Consider the following 21,015-nt stretch of genomic DNA (forward strand, 5'->3'; position numbering starts at 1 on the left):
ACTCCTGTTTATATATTATATATTATCTCTCTTAATCTCTGTGAAATGTAGGTCAGGATTTTTAGCTTATGATTGCTTATAGGACAAATAATTTTCAGATACATCCATGTTAATACCAGACAATTAGGAGTACTCCCTCTCTGTTTATCTGAGCACTTCATCTTGTTGAAAACCTTTTTCCTCCCTTTTAATTGGAAGGAGGAAAAGGTGTTTTGCTGTTTCTCAGTGTAGTTTTCCTCTGCATCTACTTGTGTTTTTTTTATTCTTTGTCCTCTTATATTCTGGGCTCCCTTTGAAGTGTGAGGGTTCCTGTGCCACACAGTGCCGAGCCATGCCGGCAACTCCAGGCTGCTTGCTGCAGGCTCAGTGTTACAGCCATGGAAATTTCTTTTTTTCCTTTCCCCCACCCCAACTCCTGGGCCATCCATCCTAATGTGAGAACAGATTGGCCTTAGTATTTGGAGAAAAGATCTATAATAAGCACTGGGGACATGCTGGTAAAAAGCATCAGCATGGTATACCAGCTCTGTTGGAGTACTGACTGTACATTAATTCTCTAACTTATAATTAGCTGTATTAAATTCCAATTTTCTGAAAGGAGCCATTATCAAATAACACTCTGTTTGAAATCTCAAAGAAACATAAGGAATGAAAGCTTAGTCCTCTTATGCTTTCATCTTTCAGAAGCAATCCCTATCTCAACATCTTGACCTACATTTTCTTTTTACCCTCTCCAAGAAACATTGTGTGGATTTAATGTCTCAGAAGGGAGGTAAGGTTTTTTTTAATGCGTGTGTATGTGTTGACATATAAAGTTTGGGGAAAACAATGAGGCCTTCATGTCTCTGATGAATTTTTTTTTTTTTTTAAAGATTTGCAAGTGTTTTCCATAGTATCTCTGAGGCAGATTTTAGGATCAGAAAGCAATTAAATGTAAAAAGTCTCAACCTATTCTTTTATGGTCCACTTGTATAGATCTTGCTTCTGCCAAAGCCTTTCCTGATTTTTTTACATGGCAGTAGGGTAAAAAAATTGGCTTTTATTCCTTCTTGCATCCTGATTTTCTTATGATTAAACGGGATGCTTTTATGTTTGTTTGTTTGTTTTGAGGGGAATGGTATGTTTAAAATGCTCGGTTTGTTCCCATTGTTTCTTGCCCTTACTGTGTAGCTGTTTGGTGTTACAAATAAACAGTTCTGACTGGGAGTTAGGCTTTAACATGCGTGGCCTCCATGCACAGGAGCAAAGGGTGTCAGTGCTCCTTTCCCATTACACTGGTCCATCTTGCCCTGTTCAAAAGGTATTTCCAGTACTCATGGTGTGCTTGACCATCCTCTCTGCTTCATCCCAACACATGGGGTTATGTCCTGTCCTCTCCAACTGCAAGGTGAATGTTGCTGTAGTCTTGCCCCATGTGGGAGCAGGGAGAATTCTTCTGCCTTCTGTTCAGTGGGGCTTTTCTTATTTTGGGGGAGGTATGGCATGTGTGTGTATGTGTGTGTTCGGGTGAGTGCCTGTTATCACTCTGAGCACATAAAGTGCTAAATGCTTGCTAAACATTAACACTATTTAATAGTTCTTCCAGCTTGAGAAACATTGCAGGGTGGGAACGTTCTAACTGCAGGAAGACTTTGTTTGAACTGTTTCAGTTTAATATGTCTCTCCAGCCTTTTATTCACAGAGTTCTGTGAATGTGCAGAGGGATTCCATTTGTCTTACCCCCACCCCTCCAGTATTGTCACATCATATTGAAATAGAGTTAGGCAGTGTTTTGACTATCAATAATGTACTTTTGGCCCTAGATCAGGAAAATTTTTTTTATTGTAGTGATATAGTGGTGAACTTGAGCATACTCACAGCCTCTTGGGTATATTTTGAAAGCTCATCTACCTCTGTATCATACATTTTTATGCTGTTCCATTGCATGTACCTCCCACACCCTGACTCCCATTTCTCTCTTGCTGTACTTAAAAAATACGCTAATGGCTGCTAGCCTTCAATTACACCAATGCATGAAAAGAACATTCTGTGTAATGAGTTCTTGGTTGGGGAGGAGGAAACGGTATTCTTAAAAAATTGCAAGATAGTATTTTATCGCCTTTGCTTATTTGGAAAGATAAAATCATTAAATGCACATCAGTGTACAGTCTTGGCTGTGTAAGTGTGTGTTGATGGTTGTCCCAAGGTTTCTATTAAGTCAGGAAGCAGCTAATGCTGTTTCACTTCCTCTTCTGATGCCCTGAAACATGAGCAAAAAAAGCTGTTTAATAGCAGCAGAATGTTTCATGGTGGTGGAATTTAACTCCTCTGGGGGCTGGTGTGTCGGGAAGTCTCCTTAACATTTCAGAAGCCTTCTCTCCAGCATCGGGTTTTCAAGTGGTTGCCCCCCTACCCCAGCTCTCATCTCTTCCCCGCTGTGGTTTGCCTGTAGAGCTTACAAAAGGGAGGTGAAAGTAAGGTTAAGCTGCTGGTCTCAAGAGCTGGAAATAGAGATGGAAATTGCTTGGCTTGTGAGAGGAGCCTTTCCTTAAAGGCTGTTACAGCACTGACATTTCCTGTGCCGATGCTTCAGAGATCTGCGTTAATGCTAGCAAGAATCAGTTGTCCCTGCAATTAAAATGGGAACAGTCTCCACGTACTGTCTGCCGGGTGGCATTATCCGATGCCTTTAACATTGTGTCGCGCTCGCTTTGGCCTGTGCGCCGTTCCTGCAGTGAGATCCTCGGAGCTCAGCTGATGGCTGAGCGCAGGATCCTGCTGCTTTATCCCCTCACCTGCTCTCCAGCCACTGCAGTGCTGGATCTGGTCTGGTCTGGGAGGGATTTCTCTGAAGTGTCTTCCAGCTACAGATTTATTTCCTGGCATGTACTTTTCCATTGCACGTTCCCAACAGGTAGGCGGCTGCGGTGCATCGGAGAGACGGCTGCCAACCTCTGCCGCTGCTGTCAGCGTCGTGTAGGAATGGCCTGGAATCCCTACCTTAGGCAAGAGCTTAGTGCTCAAATAGAGGTGAAATGTCATCACTGCTGTGCATGCCCGCGGCAGAAAAATTTGTTCATTTGTGTCGGGCTTTCGTATTGTACTTGTGCTTTCAGTTTGCTGCAGTTGGTCTCAATGCTTTGCTGTCACGAGCCTGCTCTCCTCTGACAGTAACTCTGCAAACAAATTACAGGGGACTGAGTGCAACAGCAGAGCAGTTCTTCATCCTGAGCATGGAGTGCACTCATCTGACCTTTAATTTTAAAAAGTGAGGAAATGATACTACTCACTTGCCTGTCCCCTACAAGAAAAAAAAAAAGAAAAAAAATTCCCCTGAAAAGGGAAAAAATACAGATATGCAGCAGATTTCACAGTAAGATAGGTGGGATTTTTTTGGCTTGTATGTTTTTTTTTAAGCATCCTGGTTTTGTAGATATGGTTGAAATAGGTTTACTTACTCTCTGGTAAAAGAAAAAAAGAAATGTTTCTATGACCACATTGCTGTTTCATTTGTTAGAACCATGTTGAGTATTTTAAAGAAGATATTTTTATAATTAATATAGCAAGCTAGATGAGAATCCAGTGACAATGAGGAAGGCATCCTAAAAAATCAGAGGCTGAGTTTTGGGAGCTTTCCAGGTGCTTGAATTTTCATGTTGCTTTACTATACCTTGTAGATACTTTCTGTGAAGGAAAGGAAATAAATGCTGGGTAGGTGGTGCCAAGGGCAAGAGTTCTCCTCTGGGAAAAGCAGCTCTTGTCTTCCCCTGAATACAGAGATCCATTTCCCTATTAGCAGCTAGGCACCGAGCATCATGGATGACATTTAGGGTTACAGACAAAGGCCTTTGAAAACAACAGCTTAAAAAAAAAAAGTACTTGGGGATTGCTCAGGCAGCTTTCTCCCTTCCCTCTTTCTGGGGTGTCACAGGACCTTATGCTGGCCTGGTTGTCAGGTCTGTGTTAAGGCTCTGAACAGACGTGTGAGCACTCAGGGCTGGTAGGGAATTTGAGATCCGGCTGCAGGCAGTGCTGATGCATCACTGGCATTGCAGGAGACAGCCTGCATCCCTGCCTGCAGTCCAACTGTACTGCCCTGGCATCCTGCACCAGGGGAGGGCTGTCTGGCATGCTGCTGAAGAGGCTAGGGTGTTATGTTAGAAGTGTTTGTGATCTATTTATTTTTTTTTAAGTCAGTGGATATTTAATTGCTGTAAACTCAGAGATGGTAATTCAAGTGCGTAGTAGAATGAGGAGATATGCCAGAAGAAAAAAAACAAAAACCTTTGTCAGCAAAAGAGGTTGACAGTTTGACTCCTGGAGCTGACTGATGGATGATCTCAGATTTAAGGAGGGCACATTCACTAAAAAGTTACTGAAAATGTGGAGCAAAAGTAATTAAAGTGGTTTAATTCAAATATCTGTCATAATGTAACTTGAGTTCATGTAGAACACCTAGTATTTAACTCAATTAATTTTTCCCAGTACAGGAGAAGGACATTTTTCTCCTTATCTTTGATGGAAAGTTCAGAGCCCCTCTGGTGAAGGGAGGGCTGAATCCATGCTCGTCTCTGCTGGCTGCATGGGACAATCACTGTTGCTGCATCGACAGGCTGTGCGTTCTTGCAGCAAACGGGATCCTCATTGCTCATGTCACTTTGGGGAAAAAAAAAATTCTGTCTGGAGGGCTGCCCATGTTCCTGGCAAAAGTCGTGAAAAGCAAATCCTCAATGACATGCATTAAAATATCAAATGGGGACTCTATGCAATTAGAAGTATGTCATTCAACCTTTGCTTTTCACAGCTTTTGTCACAGAGACGCAGAATTAGAGACAATTAAGCAGAGGATAACCTCCCCAAAAGGGCATTCTGGCAGTTCTCTTGTCTTTTCCCCATCCTTTTTCTTACAGCATGCTGCTGTGCTTGAGCCATTCTATTCTGTCAGAATCTGCTGATTTGTTTACTTTTGAGGTGTGTGTGGAAGTCAAGCCATACATTTTATGTCTCTAATAAGGTTATTTAATTTGGTTTACTTGAGAAAGAAGTAACTCATACTCTCTGTTCTTGCTGCTTCCCCTTTGCAAATGGAGGAGGGTTGTTCCAGTCCATCAGAGGAGTGTGGATGTTACATAAGAGTCATGCTGCATTCTTAGCTTCTGCTGCCAGCTGTCTCCAGGCTTCTCCAAAGACAGCAGTACAGGTCTGGCCTCGCCCTGCCTGCTGCTGCTTTCTCAGGGAAGGTGGTGGCTGTCCAGGTCACCAGTTCCAGAAATGGGCTTTTATTCATCTCCATCAATCCAGATCATAAGCCCATCCTGTTTGTGTGACCCCTCACACAGATCGCTGACAACTGTGCTTCATTAGAGGAAAAGCATGTAGCAAGTGTTCATCAAGACGCTGCTTTACTGTTGGTCCCAGTTTCGTGCAGATATGCAGTTTTCAAATTATACAATCTGTATATGAGTTTCCTAGAAATCCTAACAAATATAGCTAAGCTTCTGGGTTTTAGCAGCACATTTCTTCCTTTTCAGGCTTGCAAGTATTCATTGTTACTAAGACACTGCATTCCCTTTTATTTCCCTTGTTGTTTTATTTGCACATTCATACATTGTATTTTCTTCCAATTAGCAGGCTCTTCCTTGCTTCACTGTGTTTGCCTTCACCTTCTTTCTTCCTCCTTCTGTTATACTCTGTGGAGATACAATTGCTAATTTTTACTTTCTAATGTAGAATAGCTGTTGTCTAGAGACATGCTCTTGCCATAGCTTTCTTTCTCATGTTACTTAAAATACCAGAATGTCTTTCTTTAATTTTCTCTTTCATCTTTACTAATCTTTACTTAGTCCCTAGGTGCCGAGGTATGGATATTTTTGAAGTGTGGATTTATTGTTCCTTTGTCCATCTACACCTAGTGGAAGCTTAACTCGGAGATGGGATGAGTCTAAAGGCATAGCCCTGTGGTGCTGAGTTAGGGGGAAATAACTTGACTGAAAAATAGGACTGCTGTAGTGTATTAAAGTTAAGCTAGCTCTGTAAAAGTGGTTCAGGAGGGGGAGGAATTGCCCTCGCCTATTAAGTGTGACAAAGACCTGAAAAAGTGATAAGCTTGCTTTACTTAATTCTTATTTAGCAGTGTAATCCATGCTTTTTCCCCCTCACATGGCAGGTATTTGTGAAATATTTTTCCAAATAAAAATACTTTGGAAGCAGAGTCAGTAACTTTTCTCCAAATAGCTCTCAAATGGATAAAACAACACAAAAAAGGTGGAAAGAACAAAAGGAAGAATGAAATGTTTTAAGATGGAATTCTTCCTTTCACAGGTATATTGCAGGGTTCCCCAGGAAAGGCAGGATAAACAAGACATGATAGTTTTCACTTCAAAATCAAAGAAGAATTTATTTATGTCTATCTCACTGATAATTTTGTTAATACCTGAGAATTTAGGCTTTCCTCACTCTCAGTGCTTATTCTGACACTTCAGTTGCTGAAGTATGATACACTTGAACTAAATGGAGATAAATTGTATTTTTGTGGACCCGCGTGTAATTTCTAATAAAATGCATTTTTAACTCTGTTTCCAGGTTGCATATGAGAGAAGGTGTCTTATAGGACAGTTGCAAATCTAAGGGCACTTTACTCCAGAAATAAAGCCACTCTGCCCAACACCAAAATCTGCAAAATCTCTCACCACTGAGGGATGTTAATAACACCAACCCAGTGTCTCGTGTCATGGTTACTGTCTGTACCCCTCCTTATGTTTCACTGTGGAAGCTGAACTTATTACCTTTATTTTAGAGTTGGTTGATCTGAGGTGCCTAGAGAGGAGGTGGCCTCTCCAGGGACACCTGCTTGGCAGTGGCTGCATCTGGACAGAGTCCAGGTCCCCTCATCCTAACCAAGCTCTCTTCCCAGCGCTGGTGTTCCTGTTTTTCTGCTGAAGGCTTCGTGCCTTCTCTGACCACATACGTGAACATCAAAGATCTTTAACTTGCATTTGGAGTCCTCTCGTTCCTTTGAATCTTTCTGACTGCAGTCAAAGGAGGCTGTGGGACTGAGGTAGATTGGAGTTGAGTGCATCAAATAGTGTGATTCCTTGACAAAGTACAGGAAGAGTACATGGTGCTCATTTCCCTGGTGCTAAAAGGGAGTGTTTATGGTGCCATAAAATTGACTGTGTTTATTTGTCAAAACTTAATGGTCTTTACACAGCCTGGTACTAACTTACCGGAAATGCTGCCACTCTCTCCTTATCATACAGCTCCAGGGGCAATTGGTAGGAGCTTGATAGCACAATGGTACAATCTAACACACAGTGAACAGGTAGTGGGTGGTGATCATCAGTTCTCTTTCCTCCTCTCTGTTCTGCTTCATTCAGGACAGCTCTGGCTTTTGGGTTTGGGGACAACTGTTCCTTAGGTTTTCTTTCCCCCAGCCCCCAGTCTGTAAAATCAAGAAAAAATATTGGAAAAATCCAAGGGCAGCCATTTTGATTGTAAGGTATGACTTAGTTGTCTGCATTTGTAGGAAGGGGATTTAAGAGACATGAGTTTGTTCCCTCCACTTTTTTGGGTCGGCATTACTACTGCTTTCTCCTTTACCTGTCAGTGAGCACCTACCTTGCTGCTCAGCCTGTTTGATACTCAAGTTCCCTCCCTCATCCAGGTCACACCATCATGGAGCCCAGGCTATGGCCTCCATTCTGGGTTATGAAGTATTAAGTGCCAGAAGAGGTCATGTGTTTACTTGGAGGAATGAGAGGTTCAGAGTTTTCACTGTGTCCTTAAAAAAGTGGAGAAATGTCTTTAATGAAAGAGGTGTGTGTCTTTGAACACTTTTAAAAAACACCCCAAATCTAAACTAACAGAAGTATGGACAAACATCAGGTGAGATTTTTGTGTATTTATACAGTGCAGACACTGGCAGGCATTTTTTGGGTGCTTTGTTGGTTTCTTTTGTTCTAAATTTCTTTCAGATGCATATTTCATAAATCAAACTGGGGCTTGAAGTATGTCATATGGCCTGGGGTAGTTTCCTGTCAAGAGTTAAATTAGGTTCATTTTTGACTGCTGTATTCCTGTTTCTGTGAGTTTAGTACCACCCCAACCTCAATCCAAACTCCCCAGAAGGAAAACAAAACACCCTAGAAAGTGTTGTATTGAAAAAACAGAACAGTTAATTTCAGTTAACACTGCTAATGGGTAATGCACTAATATGCAGTACACAAAGTCACAAAATGTCTTTGGTTGCTTAATATTAGTTTTGGATGGAGCTGTAAGGGGAACAACGAGCTTTTTCCAACCTGTATTGTTTAATCAGTTCTCTTTGGTGATCTGGTCTTTTGACAGCCTGACAAACACATCTTGTGCTGTAATGTCATTCATGCTTGGCTTCCATAGTAATGATGTATATCTACATATAAAAGCACTCTTCTAGTCAGTTATGAAGTCTGTACAAGCTATTTGCTAACAGTCTTTGGCATAATGGTACTGCTTTATGCATATGCTCTGTTATGTACCACAATCAACCTAATGTCCAGTGGCTTGTCATCAGAAAAGCCCACGTACTGTTAATTACCATCATGGTGGCAGCACAGAGCATCCTGTGGCATAAACGATGATGGTTTCATGCTGTGGCTTTTTTATTTAGAGGCAGAAAATTGTTGTGGTTTTGTATTACCAAATTAGATGAAAATAGCCTTTATGACAACTATCCTTAAAAAAGTGGACAGGGAATTCATATCTCTTATCCCAGAGAAAAATGTGGTTTGTTTTGTTTTTAAATTGTCACTATTGTGAAAACCCCATTCTTTAGTCTCTGAGAGAACCAGAGCATGAAAATAGGCCTTATTTTTGAAGCATGTTGTCTGTTTAATATGTAATGTGATACCTTGTCATGCTGTGACAATGTGACAGATGGCATTTGCACTATAAAACTAAATTATCTTTTGTGCATAGCTATACAGCAGCTAAATACAGTAACTTGGTACAGTGTGCTGATTAATGCAGACTGCAGATGTTTTAGAGATACCGGTGTGTTTAAACTTAGCATCAAATGATTAATGTATTTATTTAACATGCCTACCGAGATTCTGGTAGTGTTTCAGCATGCAGTCTAATATGTAAAGGGTGGTTTTAGTAGAAGTCAAATTTAGGTTTACAGAAAACGCAATGTATATTTGTATTTCATTGCAACTGGTCATCTGTTACTTATGAAAAACGGTGTTAATTAATGATACTATGCAAATAAACTTGCATATGAAGATATAACTTATAAGAAACTGTAGCACCCTGCAAAATTGCTAGGGTTGGAAATGGCCTCTGAGATAATCAAGTCAAACTATTAACCCAGCACTGCCCAAGTCCACCACTAAACCATGTTCCAAAGTGTCACATATACACATCTTTTAAATACCTTTGGGGATGCTCCCTCATCCACTTCCCTGGGCAGCCTGTTCTAGTGCTTGACCCCCTCTTCCATAAAAATTTTTTTCCAAATACCCATCTGAAAATCCCCTGGCACAACTTGAGGTTTTTGTCATATTGCTTGTTAACTGGGAGAAGAGACTTAACTCCCACCTGGCTACCCCCTCCTTTCAGGCAGTTGTAGAGAGCAATAAGCCCTGAGTCTTCCTGAGCTTTCTTTTCTCCAGGCTAAACACCCCAGCTCCCTCTGACACTCCTCATGGGACGTGTGCTCCAGACCCTTCCCCAGCTCTGTTCCCCTTCTCAGGACACGCTCCAGCCCCTCAGTGTCTTTCTTGTGGTGAGGGGCCCAGAACTGAACACGGGATTGGAGTTGTGACCTCACCAGGACTGAGTACAGGGGGCCAGCCACTGCCCTGGTCCTGCTGGCCACACCATTGCTGATCCAGGCCAGGATGCCATTTGCCTATGGCCACCTGGGCACACACTGGCTCTTGTTCAGTCACTGTTGATCAGCACCCCCAGGTTTGTGTTCAGGTGGTGCTAATCTTCCAGACCATGGTGTGGGATGGTTAAACTTCAGACTTTACAACACTGCAGTTAAACCCTTTCTAATTTTTGTGTCAGCTCTCCTAAATGGGATGTTGCAGAAAGAAAAAAACCAAAAATCACTAGTATTTTAAAACAAAGCTTTCCTGTGCAACTCCCAAGACTGCAGAGTTGAAATTTGGACAGGCATGTTACTCCATAAGGGAACAGAGCTTTAGCTCCATGCCTATGTAACTACAGTCTCTGCTATTTATTAAATGCTGTCATAAGGAACATTGTCATCCTAGCATGGTGGGAATGCTGTCTTGAGTAAATCCCTTTTTAGACTTACTGTAATTTGTGTTTGTTTTGCTGCTTGTCCTGGAAACTGGACATTTTCTACTAGCCCAGAGCACTTCAGCTTGCAGGGATCAGGGAGGAATGCAGGGAAAGAGCTGCCAGGGGGGAAACCAACCCAGAATCTCTTGGCAGTGGGAAGAGAGTATCCCTGAGTAGTCAAGAAACACCCAGGAGCAGAGTTACATATTTCATATATTGTTGAGATTTGCAGGGTGGCTTCTCTGGATTGTGGACTCTGATGTTATCCCATATAGAAAGCTGTGAATATGGTCATGTTGAAATTGTCTTTGTTTAGGTCATTTAATGGTTTTGATGTCTTTGGCTTGTGTTGGGAGGGTGTTGACTGCTGATTTTCCTAAGATAATGGCTTTGTGGGTTGCCTCTGACTGTGGAAACTGACTGGAAATACAATTGATTTTTTTTTTTTTTTCCTAAGCTGTTTTAGGACTGGGAAACAGTGAACTAAAATAGGTGTTGCTCTATTGTAAGAACATGGAAATGTTCATGCTGAGATGCCTTGTTGGCATTAGAGTAAATGATGTGGAAATAGTGTTTTGGAAACATTGTGAAAGTCTCTTCACCCAACCACTTAGTTAACTAACCACATGATGCTGAAATTTGCTCAGATGCTCTAGTTTGGTTTCCTGATTATTCAGTAACTTTAATAATGAAGAACATAGCAACAATTGCAATCTCATTTATTTTTAAAACCAACTAACCCCAAACCCTCCCTTAATTTTTTCTGTCTTCTCTTACGTTGCTGCTTTCTGCTCCTCTCTTCCCCATCAGTTTTCCTTCTGTGTATTTATGGTTAACATCGTGTTTTATTGTACGGTGCATTCCCAGGTATTGGGATTTTTGCATCGCATCTTCAGATGCTCCCAAGACCTGTCCTGCATGTGCCTGTCAGTCATCTCTCCAGATGACCAGAGATGAGTTAGATCATGACTTGAGAAGAATTGTAGATTTCTGCTAAAAGTGTATGTGCATCACCAAAAAAATAAGGTCCGCAAATGTGTACCAATGTGAATTAAGCCCTGCCAGTGCTGGAATAGTTAAGTCTTACTTGCTAGGCTCTTATGAGAAGCAATCCACTTGAGTCAGCACAAGCCCCATTTAATAAGCTAATTTAAGCAGATTTAACTATTCTTTACACAGTTTTTGGTGAGCAGGACGTTCTAGTTGCTGGAGTAGGCTCAGCAAGCCCTCTGCTCAGCTAACAACTACAGCCAAGGAGCAAAGGACATAGTGAGCTGCAGTGGGAACAGGAGGGAACACGCTGTGTGCAGGTTGTAAAGCCTAATATCCATATTCTGTGTGGATCACATTAGAGGGTATGGCTCAGCTCTCATAGCAGACCCTTTCCTGCACGTGAAAAAACAAGCAAACTTGTAGCCTCAGACAGACTGGAATACATTGAGTGTGGAAAGCAAATAAATAGGAGGTGATAGAAGTTCTCTGTAATAATGACTAGTATGCAGAAAGAGCTTTTGTGCTTTCTCTGGCTCGTAACAGAGTGGATGAAAAAGTGAGATTTACTGATTTTTCTAAATACAGGTAAGCAGAAATTATTATTTTTTTTAAAATCTTTAAGCAGCATGTATATAAAACTGAGTTGGTATTGCAGTATTTGTGGTAGTTTAAAAATGAATTCAGCAAAACTGTCAGGTTGACATTTATGTGACTAAGATACATTCTAGAGAGGATGTTAAGATTTCCATGGTTTGGTTTTAAGCTACCCTTTCTAATTACTAGGAATTAGTAATTGGCCTTTCTCTGAAGGTGTCTGATCTTGCCAGAACAGTGTATTTAAGGAATCATAGATGTCATTTGATATGCAAGTTCCTGTATTGTGACTTAATTAAATAATTCATTACTACTGACTTAATTATGCAGTGTTTATTCAGTGACTTTGAACTGTTCAGTGTTTCAGTTCTTTTTAAACTTTGGCAGCAAATATGCATTGGTTCTCTGTATATATAAATTATTATTTCATGTAAGTCATTTTAATATATGAAATCCTACACTGACTTATAATGCAAGTTGCTGTACTTTCCAATTCAATTTTAATAAGGTTTATTTTTTTTTTAATCTAATTTGACTTTTAAAACAAACACTTTCTATTACAGGAATAAAGTCTCATTTTTATCAATCCTGATTTTTTCTGCCTAGTTATTCGGGTCTGGTGTTTGGTCATGAGCCCAGCTGCCAGGGGAGAAGGCGATGAGAACTGGGGCTGAGATGAGTCTAGTGGGCAAGGGACAGGCAGCCTCTGCCAGCTCTTCACCAGCTGAGAATGTCATGGGCTTTGACAGGAGCCAAGGCTTGCTGGCATCGTGGTTTAGAGGTTGAAAGGCAAGGCCATAGAAAAACAGCAGAGGAACTATTAGTCGCTTTGATTTGATTTGGCTTTTGAGGACTTGCTGATTCCTTGACTGTTGCTGGGTCCTCTCAAGTAGCCACTCTTTGGAGTGGTTCAGCTTCCCAGACTATGCAAATAACATTTCCTTACTCAGCTGCTTTTTCTCTCTTTATATATATACACACAGTTATAGTACTCAGCTTTAAAGAAATACGAATGCCTGCTGCTTCCTATAGTGTGGTTGGTCTTGGAGAGTCAAACCCACATGGGTTGATGCTCCCTAAGTGCACCAGCAGACATGTATGTCCTGTCCACTGCACTGGTGCCAACTCATTAATGGTGACAGGAGTGCCTGAGGATCACTTGTAAAAACTGTGGGGTCCCCATCCTGTCCTGGGACCTCCAGACCTTTCATAGCTCCCAAATGATGCACAGCAGTAACGAATGTGGCTTATTGCAGTTAGAGATAACAGGAATGGCATTTGAAGGAAGAGGTGTCTGGGGGCAAGCTGAATGCGTTTGATATAAAAATGATTGAGTGGCAATAAACTTTATAACAGCCTGCTTCAGCATGTGCTTTCTCTCCAGTGCTTGAAAGGAGGCTTTGGGTCTTTTCATCACTTCGGAGTGGATTTTGCAATTATGCTGGCCCTGAAAACCTGTAGAACATGACACCCATTCCCAGTATTTATCAGTATCTCTCATTTGTAGTTTTATGCCTCTCTTTTAGGGCACTTGCTTTAGTTGGTTCCAGTGGACGATAGCTAACATCAGTTATCGGCAATATTACTGCGTCTTGGAATGGTGCTGGTTATGATGAATAATGGTTGGCAAACCGATACTTCTTTCCTTGAGGAACACAAATCACACTTGTCTCCCAAGTGAGCTGATGGTTTGGCAGGGTGAAAGGATGAATAAAAATTGCTTTCCAAGTGCATGCAAGTTGACAGCCTGAAAGGTGATTTTCTTGACTCATATACTTCAGGCTCCTGGGTTTTACATGTGGCAAGTCTCCAGAACAAATATTGCTTTTGGAAAACCTAATCAAATTCTGCCATAAGAGTTAAGTTACTGAGTGTCAGGCCTCAAATAATATGCTTGATTTAGACTTCTCTGGAGTTCAAAAATTGTAAATTTTATCAGCAGTGGTTTCATGGAAAAATGCAAAGCAAAAGTTGAAACTTTTATAAGAATAAATTTAGGCAGTGGGGTGAGTTTTAGAGAGGGTGAGTTCAGCATAGAAATATAATCTGTTCAGTGTTTTTTCAAAGTTTACCTTCCTTTCCTTGGGAATGCTTTGAAGGGATGCTGTCACCCCACATCATATTGTGTTTTTACACTACAAATCCTTTTGTAGTATCATGTGCTGATACTCAAATTTGTTTTATTTGTTGGGTCACAGTTTGAGATCCCTTTAATGAAAGGAAATATCAAAAAGAATTGAACAAAAGGGGAGAGAAAATGTAAATTGAGTCATTTTACTTCTCCCTGATAGTGTTATGCTGACTAGAAGAGACAATTTAATGCAAAAACTGGTGTGTAGTTTTAACTTGTGTTCGGTGGGCTGTGAATTAGGAAAAAAAAATGAGCTACCAGTTCACTGACTCTTCCCCAGAAAAAAAACTGAAACATATTTTTGCTTTGTAGGTGGAGTTTTTAAACTGCAGCATGTGGCCACCACATAGCCAAGTCAAGAGAAATTGTGTGTACTTCAGAATGTATATAAGCAAACTTTGATTTGGGAAAGGAGAGATAGATACGATGCAGGCTCTGGATTAGGCTTTTTAAAAATGGACAATCAGAGAGCGATTAGACTGGAACTGGGGAGGTTCAGAGCCCGCTGGCAGTTGTAGTGACCAAGCGAGCAGTGAGTAAATGCCCTTGTGGGGAAGTAACATTTGGCTTCAGTTATGGCCAAGCTTCATGTACTTAGAGACAGCAGCTCACTGGGGGAGGAGTCTCTGCTCTTGCTCTGGTTATGCTTTGGTGTCTCTTTGGAGATGAGCTTGGTTGAATGCTTGGTTATGCAATGAGTAAGTGCATTGGTGGTGCTGGATAGGGATTTTCCTGCAAACAGAGGTCTGAAATGGTATGGTGGAAATTCTTGAACTCCAGTTCTTAGTGTTTTCAGTGCAATACTCTGACCTGTCCCACTGCCTGGATCATCTTGGAAGGAGTAGCACAGCCTCTCCCCTCCAGCTTCCCCACTACATTTTCTTTTCTAAGGTGCAGTTATAGAGAGACTGAAATGGCTAAGGGAGGGAAGTCCTATCAGCATTTCTTGGAGGAAATAGAGCCGTGAAACAAAGCTTTGTTGTGCCATTTCTAAAACTATTTGGGTGGAGAGATGAGAAAGCATTCTCCTGGATAAAATTGCAGCTCCTCTGATAATTAAGCTCTTATAACGTTGAGTAAAGAGTGAGCTAATAAAATTGTTCCCTCCCTCTTATCCCAGAACGTGCTGAAAAATATGTTACTATTGGAATTCTTCCTTAAGTATGAGTTGTTTCATTGCCTGTCTGCTGTTGTTGTTAAGAGTCATATTATATTCTAGTTACTTGGTGGCATAGAATACACAAAATTTGTTTGACATTATGCTTGCAAAGGTCCAAGGCTGTCTTCCGTGTGACTGTGTGACTCTGCTTGTTGTATTATTGCTCCAGGAGAGAAAAGGCACGAAAGGAAGGCAGCTGTGGCCTGTGTACCTTTACTGTCCTGTGTACTTTTTCTGGAAGTCTGGAGTTTCTGTAGATGAGTGACACTTGGCCAGAAGAATCAAAGTCAAGAAATGGATGTTTGATGTTCACTTCTTTGGGATTTAGGGATTTTTTTCAAAGGATTATAAATTGCAGTAGTGTTCTTCACCAGAATGAAGAGCAAGATGATTTCAAATTGAGCCAAATGGCATCTTAATTTTATATCAGTTCACAGATAAATGCAAAATACTGTCATCTATTGTAGTCATAGTTAAATTCATTCTTGATTTACTGAATTCCTAAGTTGTGTCCCTTTTCCAATTGTGACAAGATTATAAACACTCTTGCAAACACTCATAGTTTTTTGAGATTGGGGTCTTAGAGTTAACCAAATCAGAAACAGGAAGGCTGGCAAATTTGTATTGAAGTACCTCTGTGCAAAATCAGTGTTATCAGTCTTTGGCAAAACAGTTGCTTTGGGCATCAGCTCTCTATTGTAAGTGTTGCATATGAATTTTTATAAAATCACCGCAGGTTTTAAATATTATGTACTCCTTTGTCATATTTGCAGGACTTCTCACTAATGGCCAATCTAAAGGATTAGGACCAGAACAGCTGGAGAATGAGAAGGACGATGCATCGCAAGTGTCCTCAACAAGCAATGATGTTAGTTCTTCAGATTTTGAAGAAGGGCCCTCAAGGAAAAGGTCAGTAGTGAATTACAATTAAAATAGAGCCTTTCTTCTTTGTCCCTTTTGTCTTAGACTGTTTTTTGTTATCAGTAAGGTATGGTTGAACTTGCTGTCCTACCATAAATGGACTTTCCAGCACGGATTCTTTCTATGAACAGCAAAGATATAGCAAACTTTGCTTCACCCAGTGACATAGATGGTTCTCTGCTGTTTTTCAAAGGATGGAAAAGCAGTTTTTATTTTACAGTGCATGATTGCTAATTTAAATGCCTTAAGACTCCCTGCTCTCCTGGCTTTTACCTCTCAGGCCATGTCAATATGTATGTGTGTGCAGTTTCAAGGAAAGCATCACTAAAGTAGTTACTGTTACTGTTGTTATTTTTAGTTTTCAGTGAATGAAATTGTACAAAGTTAAAAAGGTAGCAAAGGACAAAACAGATGTTTTTGAGAAGAGGAACTGCCTAGTTATGTGGTGCAGTGGCTATTGGTTGCAAAGGACTACTTTGAGATGCTGCTGCCTTCTCTTTCCTATAAGTCACTGAATGTGCAAAATGTGGGTTCAAATCATAGACCCCAAGCCAATCAATTACAGAAAATATGCTGAGAATGCAGGCGGCTAGGAGTTGTCCTCTCTGTGAAGTCAGAACGAAAACAGGCTGTCTAAAATAAGTCACTTAAAAGAGAGAGTCGGAAATGCTTTCTCAACCTTTTTTTCTCCTTACTTCTTGCATCCTAGTTCCACACCAAAATGAACTATATAGTAACAACAATAACAACAACAGTTCTCTTTCAAACTAAAGAAGTAACCTTGTTTTCTGTATTTCTGATTTCCCTGAGAAGCCTGATGGGATGAGGAGGACACCCTCCTGTTCCTTTTCCAGTGTTTCCCATCCCTTGATCCCACAGCCTTTTCTGGAACAGGCTCAGACTCTAACTTATATGCCCACTTAGCTCATCAGGCATATTAGAGTAAAATTTATGTTGTCTTCCCTACTGGTAGAAATTTTGCAAGGCTTATTGCATCCTGCTGCTGGTCAGGGTGAAGATATTTGTGTTCTGATTTTGGGCTTTGTGAGATAAAACAGAGGATTGAAAATTATTTCTGCTGAGCTGTTTAGGTGACATCTACTGTTGGTGTGATCCTGGGAGACTGTGATCATTATTTCATGGCCAGCCTGTTGCTTGAACATTGTCTTAAAGAATTTCTGCTTCACTCTACACGTAGTTTGTCCCTTCATTCCTCAGTTGTGCTGGCATAATGGCTTGCAGGGTAACACCATGAGTAGCTTCAAGCAGCTAGTTAGGATTAAAAACAGTAGTACGAAGAAGATGAATTGAGGCTTTTTTTTTTTGTCAGGTTTCTTAATTTTTAATCTTCACGGGACTTTCATTTCTTGTTCTGAGGATGGTTGTAGGAGCAGCTGCCGATGCAACCAGGGGGACATCCTCTTCTTTTGGGGCTGGCAAAGGGCAGGAGCACTTGTCCCCTTATTCTGTACCTGCTTCTGGTGCCCTGCACAGTCCAGCTTCAGAAATGAGTAGAATTTCTACATTACCATTCTCCAGAAACTGCACTTGAGTACTCTGGGTGAAACATTTTTGGAAGCGTACTTGGTAGATTTAGGCTGAGGGAATTCAGATCCCTGAGTGGCAACTAGGTGGTTCAGGTATAATAGTCGGGAACTCTCAGTGCCTTTGGTACTTGTCAGATTAAAACCAACAAAAAAAATCCAGACCCAATATGAAAACTTTTCCTGGCTTTCATGAAAGGCAAGGCATCATTTCAGTACTTCCTCAAGCATCACAAATTGTTGAAATAACATTTCAGTTGGCACTTCTGTTGCTGTGAAGGAGACTGTTCTTGTTTTGTTTCCATTTACACCCCACACAGACTTTTACCTATTTTTTTTTTCTTCCCCCCTGAGCTTCTTCTTTCTACATAGACCTTTTCTGAGTTCCTTCTCTTAAGCTGTAGTGGAGCATGTTGAGTGTTTTTATGTTGTCTTCTTGTTTCCTTTTAAGCTTTTTGTTTTGTTTAGCTAAATATGCAATGTTTTTTTCAATCCAGGTTATATTGCAATCCCAGAAGGAGTTGTGTCAGGAGTATTGGGTAAATGAAGGATATGCAGGAAGATGATGAGGGGGCAAATGGGACTGAAATGGAATTTGTGGGTTGCCTGCCTCAGCTTAGAAAGTTTTGATAAGTTATGTCCTCTTTGTCTTCCCCCAGGGGTTCTCAAAATCAAACTTTTCAGTTGTCTTTTCAGCTGTGTGTATAATTAATGACACTCTTGTAATAAAATACACCTTTAAATACTGTAGCTTTAGCAATGTACTCTGAACCAACCATTATATTTAAGTTACTATTTATTTCTTTATAGCTTGTGGGATTTTGTCAGGGGTTTTTTGGTTGTTTTTTTTTTTTTTTTTTTTTTTTTTTTTGTTTTGTTTTGTTTTGTTTTGTTTTTTTTGGTGCATGGCAGGAATGGTCTTTCAGAAGCTTAAACCTGTCATCTTCTAGAGGAGTAAGTCAGCTGTATTTAACACTCATGATGGAAACAGTGTTGAGCAAATAAGTATAGTAAATAAGGGAATCTGTTGTAAACGGTTCCAGTTTCTTCAGTAGTTTAAGACTCTGGTTTGACCTTTCAGTTCTTCAGTGTAGTGGCAGGCTGTGGTACTGTGAAGGCAATCTTTTCCCAGTTTCTTCTACTTGCCTCTTCCCAGCTGTATGTCTGGCAGTCTTCTGGCACCTATTTATCAGTTCAGGGACTACTGTGGCAGCATTTCCTTCTCCTGCATAGAGCAGGTCACCTTATAGAAAGGGAATAGGGATTTATGCATATGTGCAGCATGTGTATGGTTTTAGTGTGCATTTATAGTTGATCCAAATTCCTCCAGTTTCAGAGACAATTTTCATAAGAACCTGAGTGAACAGCAAGTGTAAATTCTTGTAGCAAACTGAATGACGGGTGAATTTGCTAGCAGTGAGCATTGCCTTGTGGTGTCACTGTGCCAACTATCCCTGTTGTAGATTTTCCTCCAGTCAAAACTAGGTAGTGGATGCTCCCGAGGAGTTACTGGACTTACCTGTGGAGAGGTAGGTGCTGGCAGGCATCTGAGGGGGGAGGTAAATCTGTACCAGCCTACTGAGAACCAGTAAAGAGATCACTGACAAGTATTCCTTTTTTTCATATGGATATGCCAAACAGAATAACACAGCAGTAGAACCCCCAGCCAAGCGAACCTGAAGGTCCATCATTAATCTGTTTATTTTCCAGTTTCAGCCCCTTTTCTAGTAACATAGCTTGATTGAAGATCCATAAAGAGAGCACTGTGGTGGAAGGAAGGAGGTGGCTGTTACGGTGAAACTCTGGAGATTTAATAGAATAGTGCAGATTTTGTTTGGAAACTCGCTTAGATACGTGGTTTGATGGAGCAGGATTTTTGAATGCAGTGGCCTGACACTGTTAGACTTCAACTTCAGTAATTCCAGCTAGAAGAAGCTTCTTACACAACCAGGTTTGCATCTTATGCGGAAATTCCTATATCCCTTTCTTTTTACATGTATCATTTTATATTGCAACAGTATTCGGGAACAGTTCTAAAAGTCTGCAGACTGCCTTATGTGGTGCTGCAGATTTCAGCTGGTGGTGATGGTAGTAAAGAGGAAAAGGAGTACATGTATATCTTTGCCCCTTCACAGCCTCCAGATAAGTCCAGAAACTGTAAGCTGTTCTTACAGACTAAGTGGAGTTTGGGGGAGGATTGGCAGTGGCAACAGTGGCAACAGTGGCAAGCTCAGTGCTTCAAAATACTTAGATTTCTTTGAGTTTACATTCAAAAGGAAGCACAAAAACATCTGAGCTGTGTCTATTACTTGTGGCCAGATCTGAGGGGAAGCAGCAGGGTTATGCTAAGTAGTAAATACTACTTTCAGCCAGTAAAGGTGAAAAGTGCCAGCATTATTTTAACATGTGGCAAAAGCCAAGCATTCAAATATTGCACTGAATCTGTTGTGCAATGGGTTGCTGTCTAGTTGCCGTGTAAATGAGAGAAGTTGCTGGTTTGTTCACTACTTTGGGGAGAGATAAACAAAGCTGTTGGTATATGGGCTTGATAAACTACCAGATTGGGTTGTCTTCACTGTAAAGATCAAACATTTTTCAAAACCTATGAACAAAAGGTTATTGCTGAAGGAGAAGTGTAGCTTCCATGTGGCTGCAAGTTTTTGTTGTGAATCTCCAGTTTCCAGCTATGATTCTCAGTTGAGAAAATCAATAGGTAACTGGCCAAAGGTGTTTGGTCTCTGTGCTGGATGCTCATACATTTTTATGGACAACTCTAAAGACTACAACCACAGTCAATTAATAACAGTGGGCAGTGACATCTGTATGTTTTCTAGCAACAAGTTGCCTACTTTACCCAGGAAGAGACATGCAGAGCAGACTTGATGTGACAGTATGGTAATAGACTGTTGCTTGCTTCCTGTTACTAATCAGGTGGCTACTCATTTATATGGCCCCCTTCCCAGAAATTCACACAGGGAATTGCCAAATGCACAAATGCATTTATCCTTTATCGTAAAGTTGTGTTAATAGAGGGCTGTGCGAGGTGGGAAGAGGTTGACTGATTTTGATAACTGTTAAACTTCGAAGAGGGGATTTTTGAAAACTTAATGTTCGGATAGTCTCTGTGTTAAGGGGAAAAAAAAGATACTGGCTTAGTTTAGGAAAAAATAAGGGTTAGAGAAATTTCCTCTCTTGTAGTAACAACAGAGTAGATGGATATTTCCCACTGGGCCAAGGTCTTGCAGAGCTCCTGGGAGAAGGCACTTTGTCCAGTTCTTTTGCAGGGAAGGCTGTTGGCTGCTGGAGAAAGGAACAACCCACTTGGGAGCAGTAGTGTTTTAAGCTGTCACATCTAGATTGGCCAGAAATTGCTTATTAGGAACCTTCTGAGGCCTTTAATTAAT

The 21,015-nt window shown here is 40.9% G+C and overlaps 1 protein-coding gene across 1 annotated transcript in view; it reads left to right on the forward strand.

Annotated features, from left to right (window-relative positions):
- The window catches only part of JARID2 (jumonji and AT-rich interaction domain containing 2), a 208,760-nt gene that overhangs the window by 102,621 nt on the left and 85,124 nt on the right, over window positions 1–21,015 (forward strand). Inside the window, exon 3 of the mRNA XM_062508680.1 lies at window positions 15,920–16,055. Coding sequence (XP_062364664.1) covers window positions 15,920–16,055 — 136 coding nt within the window. The remainder of the gene's footprint in view (window positions 1–15,919; window positions 16,056–21,015) is intronic.

The sequence above is a fragment of the Cinclus cinclus genome, chromosome 1 (assembly GCF_963662255.1).
Source record: "Cinclus cinclus chromosome 1, bCinCin1.1, whole genome shotgun sequence".
In the NCBI taxonomy this organism is placed as follows: Eukaryota; Metazoa; Chordata; class Aves; order Passeriformes; family Cinclidae; genus Cinclus; species Cinclus cinclus.